The sequence below is a fragment of the Salmo salar genome, chromosome ssa03, assembly GCF_905237065.1.
Source record: "Salmo salar chromosome ssa03, Ssal_v3.1, whole genome shotgun sequence".
Classification (NCBI taxonomy): domain Eukaryota; kingdom Metazoa; phylum Chordata; class Actinopteri; order Salmoniformes; family Salmonidae; genus Salmo; species Salmo salar.
The window spans coordinates 37,592,533-37,614,711 of NC_059444.1; the positions used below are offsets into that span (position 1 = coordinate 37,592,533).

At 42.7% G+C, this 22,179-nt stretch overlaps 1 protein-coding gene across 3 annotated transcripts; it reads right to left on the reverse strand.

Moving 5' to 3' along the window:
- Positions 1-1,051: 1,051 nt before the first annotated feature.
- Positions 1,052-21,684, reverse strand: si:ch211-91p5.3 (uncharacterized). 3 transcript variants are annotated; one of them, XM_014191521.2, is made up of 13 exons: positions 21,335-21,684; positions 11,120-11,254; positions 10,883-11,011; positions 10,660-10,812; positions 10,402-10,587; positions 9,847-10,003; positions 9,055-9,162; positions 8,483-8,692; positions 8,181-8,315; positions 7,934-8,077; positions 7,233-7,780; positions 6,880-7,023; positions 6,710-6,781 (listed from the first exon to the last, which is right to left on the reverse strand). In XM_014191521.2, the coding sequence occupies exons 1-11, from the start codon at positions 21,542-21,544 to the stop codon at positions 7,329-7,331; spliced, it is 2,019 nt and encodes a 672-aa protein (XP_014046996.2). In that variant the 5' UTR covers positions 21,545-21,684; the 3' UTR covers positions 6,710-6,781; positions 6,880-7,023; positions 7,233-7,328. The 3 variants fall into 3 exon arrangements, with proteins under 3 accessions (XP_045570768.1, XP_014046996.2, XP_014047000.2); XM_014191525.2 differs by having other exon boundaries at positions 21,322-21,684; XM_045714812.1 differs by lacking the exons at positions 7,934-8,077; positions 8,181-8,315; positions 8,483-8,692; ... (5 more) ...; positions 11,120-11,254; positions 21,335-21,684 and adding exons at positions 1,052-1,565; positions 1,736-1,873; positions 1,946-2,040; ... (3 more) ...; positions 5,914-6,063; positions 6,276-6,488 and having other exon boundaries at positions 6,644-6,781; positions 7,233-7,527.
- Positions 21,685-22,179: the final 495 nt, after the last annotated feature.

The following is a 22,179-nucleotide window of genomic DNA, read 5'->3' on the forward strand; positions in this document are numbered from 1 at the left end:
ATCGCTGAAGTTGGAGACATTTATTTCCCTTACCAACTTTAAACATCAGCTATCTGAGCAACTAACCGATCGCTGCAGCTGTTCATAGCCCATCTGTACATTGCCCACCCAATCTACCTACCTCATCCCCATACTGTTTTTATTTTATTGACTTTTCTGCTCTTTTTGCACACCAGTATCTCTACATGCACATCATATGCTCATTTATCACTCCAGTGTTAATCTGCTAAATTGTAATTATTTGCTCCTATGGCCTATTTATTGCCTACCTCCTCATGCCTTTTGCACACACTGTATATAGACTTTCTTTTTTTCTACTGTATCATTGACTTGTTTATTGTGTTATTGGCTTGTTTGTTTGCTCCATGTGTAACTCTGTGTTGTCTGTGTCACACTGCTTTGCTTTATCTTGGCCAGGTTGCAGTTGTAAATGAGAACTTGTTCTCAACTTGCCTACCTGGTTAAATAAAGGTGAAATCAATTTTTTTAAATAAATAAATAAACAGAGACTGTCTGTCTGGCCATGCAATGGGTTTGGAAGTGGTTTCTGGCTCTATACCCTCATTCAACACGCACACCAATGTATCCTGTGATAGTGTGGTTACGAGGAGCTCTGGTGTCCACTGGGTAAAGTATTAGATGACTGTTTCAGCTGAAAAGGAAGTTGGCATCGACTATCATGACTATGAACATGAGTCAAAAATGATTTAGGCAATGTAAAGTTAAGACGGAAAGGTAACAAAGATGAAGTGATGCCATTTTTTAAAAATGTTTATTGACAAGTGGTCAGACTCTCTTCATAAGATGTTGAGACCAATGACTTTAGAGTACTTACATTCAGGCTGAAACCTCAACATGCTGGTGTATAATGCTTCAACCAACCCACTCCAGGATTCCATATAATTCTCCCGACATTACTCACACTCAGTCAACCATACAAAATACTTTGACCAGTGACAGCTGAACGATTACACCAGTGTTCCCCATTACCCCCTGTTCACACCAGTAAGACCAGTAATTTCAGAGACAGATGAGACAGACAAGTACATCATTCAAAGTAGTGGATGGTATTTTTTATTATCAGAGAGGAGCCTTTTCATTTAGTGTTAAAATACTTAGGTAATTATTCCAGAGTAAAAAGTACTACAACTGGGTTGCACACAAGTGCATTCATTATGTTACTAGACAGTATAAAAACTAAAAGAGCTGCTAAATGTTGGATCATTTCATATCAGGACCATAACCGGTGGTAAAAACAGTGCATGCAAAGAGTGAATTATAGAGTATTAAAGCCATACTATTACAGACAGACACATCTGTCACCAACACCACTAGCACTGATGAAACACAGAGGAAAAGAAAGAGGGAACACTTGGAAGAGAGATATCCAGACTGGGAAATAGAGGACATTTTGTCATTTCATGCAGGAGCCAAGGGTAAGTAAACGATCTTTTATGATAGATCAGTGGGCCCTCAGTTGGTGCTTCCATCACAAAGGTATTTGACCCGCCTCTGCAGTTCATCGATTAATTTCTTCTTAGCTTTCTCCCGGCTGGCTTGCCACTCTTCAGAAGGACAGAGAGAACAGCCAATCAGAAAATAGCCTGAGAGCGAGAGTGTGTGTGCCCCCTACAGGGGACCAGTATGAAAATATATGCATTTACTACTGTAAGTCACTCTGGATAAGAGCATCTGCTAAATCACTGAAACGTAAATGTGTGTGTCAGAAGCCTACCTTTGTAGGAGCAGATGAGAGGGGCAGAGAAGGTGACTTTTGTCCCAAACTTGTCATTAGTGTACTCAAATCCAGGTTTCTCCAGACCTCTCTTCGCAAACCACTCATCTAGAACGTTCCTCACCGAGGCTGTGGAGTCTGTGGAGGGATTCACAATATCAACGCTAGCGTGCGTGCGTGCGTGCGTGCGTGCGTGCGTGTGGTACTGACCCATCTCATCCTCCCCTAGTAGGCCCAGTAAGCGCTGGCTGAGTTGGGCTCTGGTAGCTTTCTTACTGTCCTGTCCTTCAGTCTCCATGCTGTACCTGCCAATCCGATCACAATCATGCACCGCCATCAGGCAGTTACTACTACTCACTACAAACAAGTCCATTATATAATTGTGTGGTAAAGGGAGAGTTCACTCAAAATACACATTTTCAACATATAAAAAAGAAAAACACTGAGGGACTATTCATTAAACATTAAATTCATTGATATTTAGAAATTAAAGTTATATAGATTGTTATCAGTCTTTACCCCGAGAACCTAAGCTGGGCAGAGATTCTGTACTGAGTTTCTGAAAGGGCGGAGTTCGCAGATGTAAGGGCTGTCCCCTTCAACAGAGTGCTGAGCCTTCGCTTCGCATCCTCAGTGCTGCTGGGTGGGGCCACAGGACCACAGTAGCCAATGAAAGGAGCAAGACGAGACAGCGCCCTCTGGTAGGCCGACTGACATGCTGCAGCCTCACTGGAACCTGTCAATCAAATCTGCCTTTAGCAATGTGATAGTTCATTCAGTACATTCATTTACTAACATTATCCTGCACTACGCTCTCATACAGTGCAATCGGAATGTTTTCAGACCCCTTGATTTTTTCCCCACGTTGTTACGTTACAGCCTTATTCTAAAATGGATTGAATAGTTTTTTCCCCCCTCATCAATCTACCCACAATACCCCATAATGACAAAGCAAAAACAGGTTTTTAGAAATGTTTGAAAATGTATAAAATAAAAAAAATTGAAATATCACATTTACATAAGTATTCAGAACCTTTACTCAGTACTTTAAAGCACCTTGAGTCTTCTTGGCCCACCTGTATTTTGGGAGAATCTCCCATTCTTCTCCGCAGATCCTCTCAAGCTCTGTCAGGTTGGATGGGAGCGTCACTGCACAGCTATTTTCACGTTTCTCCAGAGATGTTAGATCGGGTTCAAGTCCGGGCTCTGGCTGGGCCACTCAAAGACATACAGAGACTTGTACAGAAGCCACTCCTGCGTTGTCTTGGCTGTGTGCTTAGGGTCATTGTCCTGTTGGAAGGTGAACCTTCACCTCAGTCTGATGTCCTGAGCGCTCTGGAGAAGGTTTTCATCAAGGATCTCTCTGTACTTTGCTCCGTTTATCTTTCCCTCGATCCTGACTGGTCTCCCAGTCCCTGCCGCTGAAAAACATCCCTACAGCATGATGCTGCCACCTCCATGCTTCACCAAAGGGATGGTGCCAGGTTTCCTCCAGACATGACGCTTGGCATTCAGGACAAAGACTTCAATCTTGGTTTCATCAGACCAGAGAATCTTGTTTCTCATGGTCTGAGAGTCCTTTTGGTGCCTTTTGGCAAACTCCAAGTGGGCTGTCATGTGACTTTTACTGAGGAGTGGCTTCCATCTGGCCACTCTACCATAAAGGTCTGATTGGTGGTGCTGCAGAGATGGTTGTCCTTCTGGAAGGTTCTCTCATCTCCACAGAGGAACTCTGGAGCTCTGTCAGAGTGACCATCGGGTTCTTGGTCACTTCCCTGACCAAGGCCCTTCTCCCCCGATTGCTCAGTTTGGCCGGGCAGCCAGCTCAAGGAAGAGTCTTGGTGGTTCCAAACTTCTGCCATTTAAGAATGATGGAGTCCACTGTGTTCCTGGGGAACTTCAATGCTGCAGTAATTTTTTTTGGTACCCTTCCCCAGATCTGTGACTCGACACAATACGGTTTCGGAGCTCTACGGACAATTCCTTCGACCTCATGACCTGGTTTTTGCTCTGACATGCACTGTCAACTGTGGGACCTTATATAGACAGGTGTTCCAAATTATGTCCAATCAATTGAATTTACCACAGGTGGACTACAATCAAGTTGTAGAAACATCTCAAGGATGATCAATGGAAACAGGATGCACCTGAGCTCAATTTCGAGTCTCATAGCAAAGGGTCTGAATACTTATGTAAATAAGGTATTTCTGTTTTTTTTATTTTTAATAAATTAGCAAACATGTCTAAAAGCCTGTTTTAGCTTCATCATTATGGGGTATTGTGTGGAGATTGAGGATTTATTTTTATTTAATCCTTTTTAGAATAAGGCTGTAACGTAACAAAATGTTGGAAAAAAGGAAGGGGTCTGAATACTTTCCGAATGCACGGTATATGATAAATAAATCCATTCCAGCTAATCGTGGTCTTATATACCCTCTCCACGGTAAGTGAAGACACAGGTGATGTCTTTGAGATTGCAGCAGAACCTTCCCTTCTCTGGTTCTGCTACTTCCTCCACAGGCAACGGGAACGACCGCTGCAGAAAAAAAGTCTTTACCATCGCCGTGGACTTATTCTCATCTACAGAGAGGAGAGAGAGACGGGAGGAGAGGAAGAACGAGAAGGAGTGTGAAGACAGGAGAGGAGGATGGTGAGATAGGTATTATGTAGTGTAACCATGTATTGAGGAGTGGTGTTTAAAACATTTTTTTTAATAACGATCTGTGGCTCAGCTCTGGCTGATTAATTGATTGAATGACTGATTGATTGCTCACCGGTGCCAGGCTGGCAGATATCCCCTGCTGTACCCAGACTGTGGCAGGCCCAGCGGATAGCCTCTTTCTTAGAGCTAAACAGGGTCTGGTTCCGGAAGGCGTGGCGGTCTAGTCGAACCTCCACCATCCACTCACACAACTGCTCCACAGACACATCCTCACACACCACACACGGGGGCTGCAGACTCCACAGTGCCAGACACCGCCGGATTTCTGAAACACACACACACACACACGCGCTAAGTAAAAGGTACTGAATAAAAGATTACTGCTAATTGACTGAAATTGAGGCTTAGAATCATTCAGAAAGAGGGTCGGTCCAGTGGTAGGAACCTAAATTATTTTCCAATCGTTTCATTTTGAACCACCATTTTTTTTTGTTCCGTCCCACTGTTCCGACCAGATAAATAAAGTTCTGAACTGGTTCGGACCCCAAAAAAGTACTGGTTAATATCGTTCCTGTCGGTTCCTTTTTAAACTTTTTTACATTTAGCTCGACATTAAATTACCACCAATCATGCAGTGCGGATAGAGCAGCTTGCTATGGAGCGGGCGAGCTATTGTTCAGTGAGTTGTTTACGTGTGTGATGGAAAGACAAGTGTAGGGCCGTGAGATGCAACTGACATTTCGTGAGTGGGGAGAGAGCGGGTGAGGGTGGAGGAGGAGGCTTGCCTTGAAGCGCTGGGCATCTTGATATAACAGGCATTATCTGAATTAGGCCCACGGTATTACACCTACGGAGAAGCGGTTTCTATGGAGGAACTTTGAATGTTCTTTAACTTCAGAGTTGGCTTAACGTTAGACCAGAGATAGCTAGCTGACATGCTTGTGTGTGCAGACCGTCACCAGAATAAAAAATGTGTATTTTTGTAGTTAATAAATACAACGTGAAATGTGATAACTATAGACTCCCCAAAAAGTTAATCCATTCTTCTCTAATTCAAAATCTCTCTCTCCATCATGCTTGTAATGTCAGTAAGCTACAGCTATTCTTCGGAGGGGGAAGGGCAGGTAGCCTACACACACACACACACACACACACACACACACACACACACACACACACACACACACACACACACACACACACACACACACACACACACACACACACACACACACACACACACACACACACACACAAAGATGTTCAGCTGGCAGGCAGACACTGGAAGAAGTTTCTGAATGACAGAGGGAGTGCTTTGCATAGGTGCTTTGTTGCTTTCTTTGTGGGACTGAACATTTTTTTGGTCTGGAATATAAAATAACGTTACAGTTGCTTTCAAAATAACGGTTCTGTTCCGGAACAGTATAGATCAGTTTCGTTCCAGGTTCTGATTCTTTTCCTTGAAAAATGACATTTTCCGGTTCTTTGAGCAGAGTAACAAAGAGAGGACAGTCACCTTCCATCTCTCCCCCTGCAGATCTCTTAGGCGGAGGCGGGCCGGAATCTTCAGGTGTTGTCTCCATGGTAACTGCATCACTAACTGACAACTTGTCACCCTGTAGAGTAGCGCCAACAGCAGCAGCTTCCCCGGTCATCTGACTTGCAGCTGTGGGGAGAGAGAGAGCAAGAGATAGATAGAAGTCAGGAGAGAGAGCGACAGACACAGACATAGAGAAAGACACAGAGAGAAGACAATGTATTAGTAATGGAATAAGTGCTGTGTTACTTTTTAGCCTCTGACCACAGCAGAGGCAGCAGCAGCAGTTCCCCATCACCTGACCTGCAGCTGTGGGGAGATAGAAAGAGGTCCAGACTAACCGGCTCCGGTTCTGATCTTGTTAGCCTCAGTATTCTTGTACTCTGGCTTGGCTCCTCCTCCATGCTTGGCCAGCAACTCCTGGAGTTTACCCTTGTAGTTCGGACCCGCTCCGCCGATGTCTCCGCCCAAAACCCCACTCAGGACCCCATTCAGACGCCTCAGGGCCTCCTTAGCTGCACAATGCTCTGCCTGCTGCTTTTTGGGGGCCGCCTCTTAGAGAGAGAGAGAGAGGGGTGAGGGGGTTACAGGTGATTGTGAGACATCGATCATGTCATGTCCTGGAAAAACTGCAATTACCCTTTATAACCAATGTTTACATCTCATCAGATGTGCCATTGTAATGACATTTGTGTATAAAAAAAGTAACCTGTGCTGTGGAAGGTGAGCTCGCCTACGATTCTTAGAGTGCATCTGTGCTTTCTCTCCATTGTTGTTACACAGTCCTCCACTGGGGGGCCACACTTTGCCCGTCTGAAGAACTCCAGAACACTCTGCTTCTCACCACCTGCAAGGGCAGCACTGAGTTCAGGCTGAGTCACAACAACACCCACTAACCAATTAAGTAGGATGAAGTTGTCCCCCCATATCTAAAGTGTAGTGTACCTGCTGTAGGTGGCGGATCCAGGGACAGGGCCTGGAGCAGACTGCAGTAGGCTGCCTGTAGCGCCTCCTCTCGAGTGGAGGCCTCCTGTGGGGCGAGGTCCTTCTGCACACGTACCGCCACACACATAACGAACCCCTGGCCATCTGAAAAATGGAGGACAGATAAAAGGACCTCACCTTTTTTCATACGTTCTTGTTTTCATTGACTTAAATGTCACACCTCTTTAAAGTGTGTTCTTTCAACAGTGTTGACTGTTGTCTTATTTTTTGTTGTTGTTTCTTCTTCTAGGTACAAAGTTGTCTGTTAATATGAACTTGACAATAAATCTGTGTTTTAATGCGATTCTGTGTACCTGAAGAGACGCTGCTCTCCTCTGGGAGGGTGGGCGTGGCTTGGTGGGGGTCTGACTCTGAGGCCCCTCCCCCCCTGGGTCTCCATGGTAATTGTGCTATTTATGGGAACTGTATGCATGGCAACCATGGTGACTGTGGTAGCCATGGGGTCCATAGTAACTAAGGTTTCCATGAGTGACACTGGGACCACCTGACTCTCGGGGGGGCTGCACGCTAGGTATCATGGGAGCTGGTGGGAGGTGAGGGCAGCCCTCACCTTCGCTTGACCCCACTCCTTTCTCCTTCTTCCCTATCCCCCCCCCACTTGTCACCCCACGACTCTCCTCCACTCCCCCTCCTCTCTCAGTGACCTCCCCCGCTCCCCTTCCTCTGTCTGTGACGTCATACGCAGGCTTGTCCAGTTGTGGGGTCTGAGCCTCCAGCAGCTCTTTCAGGGTGCTCACGTAGTTCCCTCCCACCACTTCCTTACTGCCGAGGACTCTGGACAGCCGCTGGAGGGCCACTTTAGCTGCCTGCTGATATGCCTGTTTCTTTTTGCTGGAACCCTCTGGAGTAAACCAGAAACCATATTTTAAACATTATACAATACTTACAGTATATGTCTATATACATTTGACATACACACAATATATTTACATTCAATACACCATGAAACATAACATTGTAAAGTATCCATATGGCCTACTGAATGTGGTGTTACCTGGGACATAGAAGGTGATTGGTCCAGTGAATTGAAGAGTGCATTGGTAGCTCTTCCCCTCTGCATCAGATTGGACGGCCTCCTCTGGGGGTGGGACATCCCGCGTCTGACAGTGCTCCAGGACCACATCCTTATAGGAGGAAGCTGAGGTACAAGAGAAGAGTTTCCATGACAACAAGCATTTTAATGGACATAAGTGAAAACAGTAAAGGTAGATGTACATTACTGTACTGTAGGGGTCTTTAACCTGATTCTGGTAAATCCAACAGGAGAGCTAGTTTCTTGTAGGCAGACTGAACAGCCTCTGTCTTCCCAGAATGCCCCTCTCCAGAGGTGATGTCAGTTTTAAGGACCACAGTGACACTACCAAAGAACACAGGGCCTAAAGACAGAGTTACATGGTAGAGATTCATCAATCAGACACTGATACCGATGTAGGACTATTGGTCATTTGAGAAACAAAACATGATGATATTAGATTTTAACAGATACCATTGATACAATATTTTAACCCATACCATACATTTCATTGGCTGAGGAATACAGCACCTGTGCATGAGAGGCTTTGTGGTTGGTCCGTCTGGCTACTGGATGCCTCTCCCTCCTCTGTGTCATTGGTTAGCTCACTCGGGCTAGCACTGTCCTTGGCTAGCTGGCTCAGGGCCAGTTTAGCCACTTCCTGGTGCGCTGTCTTCAACTTTGGGCACACCTGAACACCTTCAAATGTCTGACCTCTCACCTTCACACAACCCCTGTAACCTGGACAAACCCATTTTGAGAGAAGCCAGAGGGTCAGTCTTCACAGAGACACAGCTGCATGCTTCTCCAACGTTTTCACATAATAACAAATCATTTATACACAACATATTACTTTACAATCAACACATTTTTATAGAGCTGTTTTCTGATATTATAAAGCTATTACATATAATATCAGAAAACAACCCAGCATAACCCACCATAAGACATCTTCTTTACACCACAGATATGGATAAGGGCCAGGAGTTTTTCCTGACCATGTAACCTAGCCAGGATAGTCTGGATGACCGTTATGGGCTACATTTTGGGCATCCTAAGGAAGAACTCCAGGGCCCAGGGCTAGGGTTAAGGTTCTGACCTACCGAGGGCTTCCTTTATCTCTGAGAAGACAGGCTCAGACCACCCTTGCCTCCTGGCCTCCTCATACAGATGGTTCTTATATCTGAGGATGTCAGTACTGAATTCAGGATCTGAAAAACACACAGCTGCCATAGGTCAATATTTTCTGTCTGTGAAATTATGTAAATAAGGTGAACACTTAAAGTTGTACACTAGATTAAATTGCAGTCTAAGGCACTGCATCTCAGTGCTAGAGGCGTCACTACAGACCCTGGTTCGATTCCAGGCTGTATCACAACCGGATGGGATTGGGAGTCCCATAGGGCGACACACAATTGCCCAGCGTCGTCGGGTTAGGGTTTGGCCGGGGTAGGCCGTCATTGTAAATAACAATTTGTTCTTAACTGCCTAGTTTAAATAAAGGTTAGATAAAAATGTGAATATTTTAAGTAATTTTAACCCTCAAGTCTCTCTCTCTGAGTAGGGCTGGATTCCTCACTCACTCACTCAGATTCCGTTGCAAAATGTTTAGTCTGTTACAAAACTTTTTGCAATGGAAACCGTTACCTCCAAATGAAAAATGAGTGTTTCTATTGGACAAATTAAGGTAGGTCCCTTCCCGTTTGGTTCCATTTACTCTGTTTGCTTGTCTGTTTCTTAGAGTAAACGGTTTACGTTAAATCTTTTTGCAACAGACAAAGCGCTTTTGCAATGGAATTCGACTAATGAATACAGCCCTGCTCTCTCTCTGGAAAACAAATACCATGAGTGGGATTGAATCCATCTCTCTCTCTATGTTCCTCTTCCTCACTCACCGTGTGTGCGTGTGTTCCTCTCCAGTGTGTCCACTCTGACGGTGAGTGTGTCCACTCTTTCCTGCACCTCTCTCAGTCTCTCCCACTGTGGCGCCAGGCTCACCTGCAGGTCATTGTTCCCCTCCAGAAACACCCTCACACACTGCAACTCCTCCAGCTGGGGGTACACACACACACACACACACAAACACATTTGAGGTGCCTTACAGTGTGTGTGTGTGTGTGTGTGTGTGTGTGTGTGTGTGTGTGTGTGTGTGTGTGTGTGTGTGTGTGTGTGTGGGTTCTTCTATCCTAAAATTCCAAAAAGTCCTCACAAGGATAGTAAAACAATTCTCCCTCGTGGGGACATTTCCCACGTCCCCATGAGGACAAAGGCTATTTTAAGCTTAGGGTTAGAATTAGGGTTAGAATTAGGGTCAGGTTTAGAGTTATAAATTAGGTTTAGGGTTACGGGTTAAAGTTAGGGAGAAAAAAAGGATTTTGAATGGAAATACATTTTTGGTCCCCACGAGGATAGAATAACATGACGTGTGTGTGTTTGTGTGTGTGTCTTACAGTAAGGGCTGTCTCTCTGTCCTCTTCATAGCGTTGGGACAAACACTCCAACTTTTCCTTCAGTATCTGTTGTTCCAGACTCAGAAAGTTATGGCGTTTCAGTATGCCCTCTGCATCCTCATCTGCCGCAAGTGCAATCTCCTTCCCAACCCAGTTCACGATAAAACTGAAGTCTGTATTCTGGAGCTGGGACAAAGATACCGGTCAGGTTCCCAATGTAAAAGTGAGGTATGGACTTAATAGCACACGCACACACACCTGTTCGATCTCCTCTGCCAGCTCACTGAATTCGGTGGAGTGTGTTTTCAGAGCCTGACCCAGGTCTTTGATTCGCCCTAGGTAAGATTCTAAATCCATCTTCTCCACCCGGAAGTCAGCCGAGTGCATCACCTGGTTCCTCACGTTGGTCACCTGCACACATACACAACGTCATACTTATACACAGGTAAATGTGCACATTTGTGAGTGTGAGAAAGTTTACCTGTGTGATAAGATTTTTGGACTTCACAAACTTGGCAAAGTGGCTGCAGTGGGTCATGAGATTGAGGAAGGCTGAGATGTCAAATTGGTCCACAGCGGTGTGGTCCATATTTCCACGGGGCATGTAGACCTAAACACACACACACTCACACACAATGACATACCAACTACCAAGGCAGGATGTAACACACTTATGATAAATACAGCCAGAGCATTACTCCAGATGTAGGTACTTTACCTTGGCTACCTCCCATTTCTTCGTTGGCCACAGGTATGGCTTGGAGTTATTCCAGTACACCTGTCCGCCTTTAGATGAATGGTTCACCCAGATCTCATCTCTCCATGGCTCACACACTTTACACACTGGAGGAACCTTACACAGGAACAACTATAGAATTACTTTTGTGCTTTTAATATCAAGATAACCTTTTGAATTCGAGAATAAATTATTATCGCAAACACAAATAATGATATTGAACGCAAACATTAACCCAAAAGTATTGAGAGCAAAATAAATAATATAGCAAGAAAATCACTTTGAAAGGTAAGAACAAAATAATTGTAAATGAATAAAAAATATATATAATCTGTGAAACACTTTCAATGATTACGCAATTGCGATTAAACACCTCTGACTGCAATTTTTTACTATATTTGGTTACATTATCCGGCCCTTTGCTTCACTACCTTTTTTTTAGTTTGCAAAGTTTTGGCATGTTCATTCCGGGTAGGCGGGGTTTGGAGGGAGGAGGTATATGATGTGTCTCTATTGGTCAACTGGTTTTGGAGTGACAGTTCATCCTCATTTAAAAGAAACTGATGGCCTGTACAGCTCACTGAGGTACAGTTGAAGTCGGAAGTTTACATACACCATAGCCAAATACGTTTAAACTCAGTTTTTCACAATACCTGACATTTAATCCAAGTAAAAATGCCCTGTCTTAGGTCAGTAAGGATCACCACTTTATTTTAAGAATGTGAAATGTCAGAATAATAGTAGAGAATGATTTATTTCAGCTTTTATTTCTTTCATCACATTCCCAGCGGGTCAGAAGTTTACATACACTCAATTAGTATTTGGTAGCATTAACTTTAAATTGTTTAACTTGGGTCAATGTTTCGGGTAGCCTTCCACAAGCTTCCCACAATAAATTTGGTAAATTTTGGCCCATTCCTCCTGACAGAGCTGGTGTAACTGAGTCAGGTTTGTAGGCCTCCTTACTCGCACACGCTTTTTCAGTTCTGCCCACAAATTTTCTATAGGATTGAGGTCAGGACTTTGTGATGGCCACTCCAATACCCTGACTGTGTTGTCCTTAAGCCATTTTGCCACAACTTTGGAAGTATGTTTGGGGTCACTGTTCATTTGGAAGACCCATTTGGAAGACCCAAGCTTTAAATTCCTGACTGATGTCTTGAGATGTTGCTTCAATATATCCACATAATTTTCCTACCTCATGATGCCATCTATTTTGTCAAGTGCACTAGTCCCTCCTGCAGCAAAGCACCCCCACAACATGATGCTGCCACCCCTGTGCTTCACGGTTGGGATGGTGTTCTTCGGCTTGCAAGCCTCCCCCTTTTTCCTCCAAACATAATGATGGTCATTATGGCCAAACAGTTCTATTTCTGTTTCATCAGACCAGAGGACATTTCTCCAAAAAGTATCATCTTTGTCCCCATGTGCAGTTGCAAACCATAGTCTGGCTTTTTTATGGCGGTTTTGGAGCAGTGGCTTTTTCCTTGCAGTGCGGCCTTTCAGGTTATGTTGATATAGGACTAATTTTACTGTGGATACAGATACTTTTGTACCTGTTTCCTCCAGCATCTTCACAAGGTCCTTTGCTGTTGTTCTGGGATTGATTTGCACTTTTCTCACCAAAGTACGTTCATCTCTAGGAGGCAGAACACGTCTCCTTTCTGAGCGGTATGATGGCTGTGTGGTCCCATGGTGTTTACACTTGCATACTATTGTTTGTACAGATGAACGTGGTACCTTCAGGCATTTGGAAATTGCTCCCAAGGATGAACCAGACTTGTTGATTTCTTTTGATTTTCCCATGATGTCAAGCAAAGAGTTTGAAGGTAGGCCTTGAAATACATCCACAGGTAAACCTCCAATTGATTCAAATGATGTCAATTAGCCTATCAGAAGCCATGACATCATTTTCTGGAATTTTCCAAGCTGTTTAAAGGCACAGTCAACTTAGTGTAAGTAAACTTCTGACCCACTGGAATTGTGATACAGTGAATTATAAGTGAATTAATCTGTCTGTAAAATTTTTGGGGGAAAATTACTTGTGTCATGCACAAAGTAGATGTCCTAACCGACTTGCCAAAACTATAGTTTGTTAACAAGAAATTTGCGGAGTGGTTGAAAAACGAATTTTCATGACTCCAACCTAAGTGTATGTAAACTTCCGACTTCAACTGTATGTTAATGCTGGCAATGCTGAGAGGCAACAGTGTCTTCTGTTAACTAGCCAGCTAGTGTATAAAAAGCTTGACTGGTTCTTTATTTATTTAACTTTTCCATTTCATGAAAAGGCTCAGTGGCTACTAGCTAGCTAGTAGCCACTGAGCCTGACTAGTTTAACAAAATAACGTCACCTTTACAACAAGGAAGACATCGGGAAACACCCTTTGGTAAGTGTCTTTTGGGTCCTGTAATTTCACATTTAGAAGATGTATTGAAACAATTAGCTAGCATGGTTATATCATTTCTATCATAGCCAACGAGCAAGATATGGAGCACTGAAGTAACTGAGGTAACTGAAATAACTCTAGTGGTATGTGGCTATTCAAGAACAAAGGCACTACAAGCCCTTCTCATGAACTCCAGTGCTGTATGGCCTTGGGTTCGAGAGCAAGGGCAGCTTTTCATTACAGTGTGATTGTACTATAGACAATTTTGTTTTGCATTTGTTTCTTTTTTTGTGGCCCGGCTCTCACTGGCTGTGTGTGTGTGTGTATGTGTATGTGTATGTGTGTGTGTGTGTGTGTGTGTGTGTGTCCATAAGAATACGGTAAGCAAAGCATAACCATGGTAGCAATTAAAAGGGAACAGTTTGGAGATTATGGGAAAATTATTAGACTAAAGGTGAGGACATGACGCTTCACCTGACAAGACTGAATTCAAGACTTTACGTGCATTTTACATTTACTGTACTTTTTTACCGCATTTGTTGATAACAAAATCTGAAAATACTCTAAATACATTCAGTAACATGCCAAGAATATTGTAGGGTTCTATTGCCAACATGACTAGCTAAATTTTAAAAAATGGCCTTACAGTGTTAGGCTTTCACTACGAAATTCACAGAATCAGATGGTAATTTTGGTGCGCATGGAATGAAGTCATGAGTGCATTCAGATGTGTGGTCCACTGTAAATTTCCTTCACAACACAGCAAGCATAGGCTCATTGTGTTCAGGACAGCCCCAGGGTATGACGTCATGTCATGTTGTAACTGTACATCAAACATAGTGATTATAAACACTGACACTGTATATGACATGAGTTTTATGATGTGGAAATGTGAAGTGTACATTTGGATTCACGGGTGTTTGGCTTGCTCGTATGACATAAAAGTGGTATTTATTATAAATCCTCAACGTCACATCTTTCAAAATACATAGTCCTCGTAATTTATGGCATTTCCCTCACTCAGACCCACAAAAACATTGCAGAAGTTGGCCAATTAGCGGGAGGGATGGGGAAACTTTTTTTGCCGTGCGTGCTGCTCAAGTTCCTCACGGTTGTCAGTCAAAACCCAATACAGCGCTATGAAGTGGAGGCCCTGAGCTCTGATGTCATGTGTAGTATGTTACTGTACAGCCACTGCGTCCCAATTTATGTGCTTATCAATGTCCATATCTGCCATTTTCAACCAGTATATGGGTACAAGTGTAAAGGGCTACGCCCAAGAGGGAGATTGTATGAATGCATACTTCGGCTTAAGGGTATAGGGTCGGCTTGCGTCCTGATTCTTCACCCTTTCTACCAAAGTGTGCACGAGTTCAGTGTTCCTCATTCTTGGCCCTGAAGGGCAGCAGTGTTTAAATTGTCATCCCTACCTGTGCTATAACACCAAATTGAACTACAATAAGACCATACTTGAGGAAATGTAATGAATTTATAGTTGGTTGTGACAACATTGACTAAACCAGAGCATACAGTTACCATGAACAATAAATATTTTTTTAATTATTGAATTATGACTAGTGCACTTATCGTTAGTTGTACATTGATAATCTGTGTTAAGTTTCCACTCATGTTAACCTTTTTGCATAATTCCTGTTCCTTTTCCACGGGTAGTTAGGCTGATGATCTGCCTCCGTAGCTGAGAGAAGCCGAAGAGGAACATCACTTCGTTCCCAACAATACTAAACATTTCAAACTGTACCGATGAGAATGAGTAGGGCAGACTTATCCATTGTCGCTGAACTGTGTTGAGTCCAGTTTACAGTACCAATTTGTTACCAGCCACATGTTCAATAAGGTATTCTGCAAATACAATTACAATACAGAGATGTTCTTGCTCTTTAGTTAAGTTCTGCCAATCATATGTTGGAAACCATTATCAAGGAAAACGAGTTGAACACTTTGTGGAAATTGCACAATTCTTGAACATTCTTCTAAGGACAATGTGTCTATCACAGGTCTAAATGTACAGTAAGGGGTATATCCTTAATAAAATAATTTGTGATGGTTAATTGTGCAGACTGATTGCGACGGCGTGGACATGACAAATCAATCAACTACTGTAATTAAACACTGTTATCGGCTTTATGCCTCTGATTTTCCAGTCGACATTAGTAAAGAAAAACTCTCTGTGGTAATGCCCATGTCTTGCAGCTTTAACAGTATTGAGTCAAATAACAGCTTTGTCAACTGTCTCGCCAAGGGCTAACTCCAAGATTATCGTAATGAGTGCGCTGAGAGTCGGGAAGCAAGTACAGGGAGTGTGTTTTAATAAATAAATACAAAACAATAAACAGGAAACACAAACAACGCGCCGACGTGAAAACAGAGTCGATAACACCTGAGGATAGAACCAAGGGGAGTGACAGATATAGGGAAGCTAATCAAGGAGGTGATGGAGTCCAGGTGAGTGTCATGAGGCGCTGGTGCGCTTGACGACGTTGACAGGTGTGCGGGATAATCAGCAGCCTGATGACCTAGAGGCCGGAGAGGGAGTATACGTGACAAATATGTTTATTACTATGGCTCTTCAAATTTGATAAGTACATAAGGAGCTATCGTCACTGGCCATATATGTAGATTGAGGTGTTTAGAAAAAGTTGGTTTTGGCTTTGGTCATGTTGCACTGCAGCCACCTACAAATGACATTTACATTTACATTTACATTTAAGTCATTTAGCAAATGACCACAGTCGTGTGTGAATCAACTTGCTAGCTAGCTTCTTAACCTTTTAGCTACCTAACATAGTTAGGAGCTGAAGATAAGTTAGATGTGTATTGTATCCCCTGAATTCTGGTATTAGCAATCAAGCTACTTTATAGAGTAACACACAAGTTTCTAGTAAGTTATCCGGTTTGCATGGTAGCTAAAGTTCAGTGTGTTTCCATTGCATTTTCTACTCTACCCATAGTTTTTCACAAAAATGAAATAGCAAATGTGCCTAGTCTGGTTTAAGCACATATGCTCTAGCCAACAGCTGGCAGATACAGGGTGGGTAGGCTATGAGGGTAGGGTAGGCTCAGGGTTGCCAGGTCAAGTTCAAATTTCTAGCCCAATGACACCTTAACCTACTTACCATGCCTGAAAACTAGCCCAAAAATGTTTTGTTTTTTTCGCAGCAGGAGAACAGTTGCCACATTTATCCAATAAACCCTTTTCTATAATGTTAGAGCGAATTAAGAAGGAATATCTGCGGAATTTATAACGATGTAAGCTAAGAAGCAAACTTCAGTTTTCCATCAAAATAAGAATTATTGTGAGTTTAAGAATATGTCGCAAGAGAAAGGCTAATTCGCCCTTATTAAATTCGCCAGATCATTTTCCATCAATGGATGTCGATTTAACTTGTTTTGACTGCTATGATTAAGCAATAAGGCCCGAGGAGGTGAGGTACATGGCCAATATTTCACAACTAAGGGCTGTTCTTAGGACACAGCCCTTAGCCGTAGTATAATGGCCATATACCACAAACCCCTGAAGTTCCTTATTGCTATTATAAACTGGTTAAACATATTTAGAACAGTAAAAAAAATGTTTTGTCATACCGTGGTACACGGTCTGATATACCACAGCTTTCAACCAATCAGCATTCAGTTTATAATTGTAATTAAATCCCTTTTGCACATGTGCATAACTTGATAAAACCGACAGGAGAGTTAGAGGGATGAAAGTTGGACAGAGGATCTGGAAATCTCTGAAAAATAATCACTTGAACGAACTTAAAAAAGAGAATGTTAGGCTATTTTCTGGCAATTGTGCCATTATGTGTTAGATGTTAAGACTACAAACCGTTATAAAATGGCCTGTTTGTGAGATTGACTCGTTATTTCAATAGGCATAGGCTACTGACTAAAATCTGGGTTTATAATTTCAATTCAACTTTGCCATGGTTTGCTGAGCAAGATGCAGGTAGCCTATAGGCCCTGACAGGCCAACATGCCGAAGTCCACGATGAAACTGACATTAAATGTGGAGAATGATACATTTGCGATAGAGCTGTCACCATGATAACAATTGATCATTTCTAATTGAATTAGCCTAACATGGCCATTAACAATTGCCTAATAACACAAGGCTACAACAACAAATTGAAGTTATAGGCCATTTATTAAAATCTGTTTGTCAGCTCCAGGTAGACTACACAAGTGGCACAAATTGATTTGCAATGACTTCAGTGATATCATGTTGAACATCTCATTCCAAAATCATGGGCATTAACATGGAGTTGGTGCCCCCATTGCTGCTATAACAGCCTCCACTCTTCTGGGAAGACATTCCATTAGATGTTGGAACATTGCTGCGGGGACTTGCTTCCATTCAGCCACAAGAACATGTGTGAGGTCGGGCACTGATGTTGGGCGGTTAGGCCTGGCTCGCAGTCGGCGCTCCAATTTATCCCAAAGTTGTTCGATGGGGTTGAGGTTAGAGCTCTGAAGGCCAGTCAAGTTCTTCCACACAGATCGACAAACCATTTCAGTATGGACCTCGCTTTGTGCACAGGGGCATTGTCATGCTGAAACAGGAAAGGACCTTCCCCAAACGGTTGCCAAAAAGTTGGAAGTACAGAATCATCTAGAATGTCGCGTTAAGATTTACCTTCATTGGAACTAAGAGTCCTAGCCCGAACCATGAAAAACAGCCCCAGAACATTATTCCTCCTCCACCAAACTTTACAGTTGGCACTTTGCAGTCAGGCAGGTATTGTTCTCCTGGCTTACGCCAAACCCTGGTTCCCGACTAACAGTTCTTGTGCTGACGTTGCTTCCAGATGCAGTTTGGAACTCTGTAGTAAGTGTTGAAACCGATTTTTATGCACTACGCGTTCCCAGCACCGTTGTAGCTCCTAGATGTTTCCACTTCACAATAACAGCACTTACAGTTACCTGGGGCAGCTCTAGCTGAGCAGAAATGTGACGAACTGACTTGTTGGAAAGGTGGCATCCTATGACGGTAACACATTCAAAGTCACTGAGCTCTTCAGTAAAGCCATTATCCTGCCAATGTTTGTCTACGGAGATTGCATGGCTGTGTGCTCGATTTTATGCAACGGGTGTGGTTGAAATAGCCAAATCCACTAATTTGAAGGAGTGTCCACATACACTATATACATAAAAGTATTTATAGTATCAAACGGTAGGCTACAGTAACCTACAATGGCATAGAAATTAATAGACTACATGATGGCCAACAAATGCAAATGTATCATTCTCCACATTTAATGTCAGGTTTATTGTGGACTTTTTCCCATAACAGAAGCACCCATAAATTCAATTTCAAATTTCCACTCACGCAGTGCTCGAGACCCAAGAACTAAGTGTAGTAGAGTTAAAATGGTTATTCCAGCAAACTTCAAATTATTAGAATAGTACACAACGCAGAACAGAACAATCAGGTTGAGGGTCAGTGGCCAAAAGCCCGCGAACAGGAATATTCCAAGTTCAGACAGAAGGGGGGAGTCAGATCGCCAGGAACTTTACTTTTGGTTTCTAATTTTAATTGTTGCGCTACTGGTGATGCCTGTTGATGTTAGGTAGGCAGCTACAGTAGCTGAATGATGTTAACATCTTCAGGTTTTGTTTCATTAAATGTATTTTATTTTATCTGGGTGCTTACGTCACCTACTAACACCCTGGTACTACCCATAGCTCCCGCTCTCCTCAGTCTGAGAAAACACTGAGAGAGAAAGGTACGGGTTGCAGAATCCTCATTGTTAGAAGTCCGTAACGTGAAATAAATAAAACGTCCCAAGGTTAATGCTGTAGATATTGTTATAAGGGGATGTGAGACTATCGAAACACGTAACTTTCAGAGTTTTATTGTTGTTATTAATATATTTACAGAGTGCTAAAAGTGTTGCTAGCTAGCATGCCTTTCTTTCTGTGATGCAGACGGCTAGCTGAGCGGCCAACTAGTGATGGTGTTGCATTATGGGGGATGTAGTTTTTGCCTTCTAAGGCGATTTTACGTTGTAACTTGTTTGTGTTGCAGTGGTTTTGTACATGAGTTGTTGTATTTTGCTACTATCAACACTGAAAGCACCTAGCAATGTATTGGGGATGTGAGACAGGATATGCGTTTGACCTTTCTTCATGCTCCTGTGTAGAACAACTTGTCAGGTGGTGCATTGGAGACTGATGTGTTCCTGTCCTGTCTTTTCACAATACAATTGCAGGTATGGTTCTATTGTCTAAGAATTAAGATTATACATTCTTTGTATTAAGGACTGGTTATTATTTTATACTATACATTATGGCTTTATGTATGAGTGTGATTGTGAGAGTCTGAGAAAACACAGAGAGAAAGAACAACTTGTCAGGTGGTGCATTGGAGACTGATGTGTTCCTGTCCTGTCTTTTCACAATACTATTGCAGATCAACATAAAAGCCTAAAAGACAGCCGTGGTGTCACTCTTCATTTCTTGGTTCTCCTGTGGTGCATAAGAAACCCGCTACATAAGCATGCGTAAAACCCTTTGCTTGATAAAGTTTTCCATAAGAAAAGTCGACGTTTCAAATGCAGTTTACTTTAAACAACCTCTGAGCGAATTTATCTAAAGCGTACTAGTGAGCCTAAAGTCGTTTTCCAAGTAGTTGTCCAGTGCTTTGTCGCAGTTATATCAGTTATAGCTCATTAATAGGTTTTATGGAAATGGGGTTGTAAAATAGGTGTCTCCATAATGACAATCTAAATAGCCAACCTACAACTGGTAAAAAGTTGTCACGACGTGTGCGTGCTGCTGTCTCCGTGACTCAGCAGCAGCACTCTAAATACACACACACACCCTTCCTGCCATCCCCACCACTCACTCAGTAACAGTCTGCTCACTGCTTGATCATCTGCAGCAACGGGTTACAACAATTTACAGAAAACCGCAGACATGGCAACCCCGGGTAGACTAGTCTACAGGGGGTTAGGGATCAGGGGGCATGTGTTGATCAGTGAGATTAATATGGATAAACGCGAGAATATTTGTACTTGTCAAAAGGAAATCAAGCATCGATCGTCAAGTCACCAGAATCGAAACCTCGATATATATATTGGAAATACGCATCACGATCACCGTGCACTTTCACCACCCTGTGAGGATACCTTTTCATCTGTAGCCTAATAAACTGCAGTTTCCCCGAGTGGTAGTGGAAGGACCACACAACATATCATCACGTGACTGCAAATTTACTTCAGTAGGATGGCTATTATATCAATAGTTACGCATAAAGGCGTTTCCACCGCCATTTCTCGCATAATTCATTTTACCGACACAGAGATCCCACCATTTTCGAACAAACACATTATCTGTCGGCATTTATAAAATTGTACGGAAACTTCCTGTTGCCATCACAACTGTGCGATTTATTTTATACGGTATGACTTCACTCCATACAAACTGTGGATGGAAACGTGCTTACTGAAGAAAAAGTATCCATTAATTTACAAGTCACTTGTTCTTGCCTTTAAAAAAAAGATTTCCTTGCGATATTATTTATTTTTCCCCTCAATACTTTTAATGTTTTGCCCTCAATATGATTATTTTGGTTTGCAATACTAAGAATTTGGTTCTCGAATTCAAAAGGTTTGTTTGATATTACAATCGCAAAAGTAATTCCATAAAACAACAGTTGTAGCCTGTTAAGTGAGAGGCTTCAAGCAGTGAAACTCATGACATCAGTGCATGGGCAGAACATATTTTACAAGTAGGGACGGAAACTCATATCATGCGAGTTACATTTTAACTCACATATTTTAATCACCTGCTTTGGCCTGGGAGTCCATTTCTTCAGGTTACATCCAGTTTTACATACATCGCCTCCTGTGTTCACTTTGTTTCGGAGGTGATCGTGGTAAGTCTCGGTTTCGTTTTCCAGGAACCCTCCTAGTCGCGTTTTAAGACAATTCAGACCCATGGTCGTTTTAATCCAGTTTTTATAGTCGTCATCCTGAAACCGTCTGAATGAGTCCATGGTGAAACAAATGCCGTATTGTTGTGCTGGATAATAATTCCTTCGGTACCACCCGATTCGATCAGTCCCGTAACTGTTGACCGGGACACTGTGCGCCTGACAGTTCTGCTGCAGTCTCCACAGACTGCAGCAGAACTGTCAGGCGCACAGTGTCCCGGTTCAACCAATGAGCAGCGTTCTCGCCACCGTCATAACGTGTACGTAGATCGATTCCTGTACATGTCTTTTGGGGAAAGTTCTCTCACCTCCAAGATACATATTTCACCCGTTTATACCATATACTTTGCTTCCATTTATTACATTCAGTACAGTCCATAGACTTAGATTAAATAAAGATTAAATAAAAAAAATCTGTGTTCCCCAACTGGCGTCCCAGGGGTGGTTTTATCCCCCCATTGTATTTTCTTTGCATTTTCATTGTTGGACATCATTTTTTTTATTTCTTTTTTTTAACACTGGGAAATCAGCTCCAAGTGATTTTAAACTAGGAAATCTGTTCACAAGTATTTCCACGCATAATAGCGAGACACGTGATCATATAAGCAAGGTTTGAAATTATGTTTTAGTCAAATACTATATCCGTTTGGACTTCTTGCGGTTAATTTGCTGTCTACTAATTATTTGTAATCATGTGC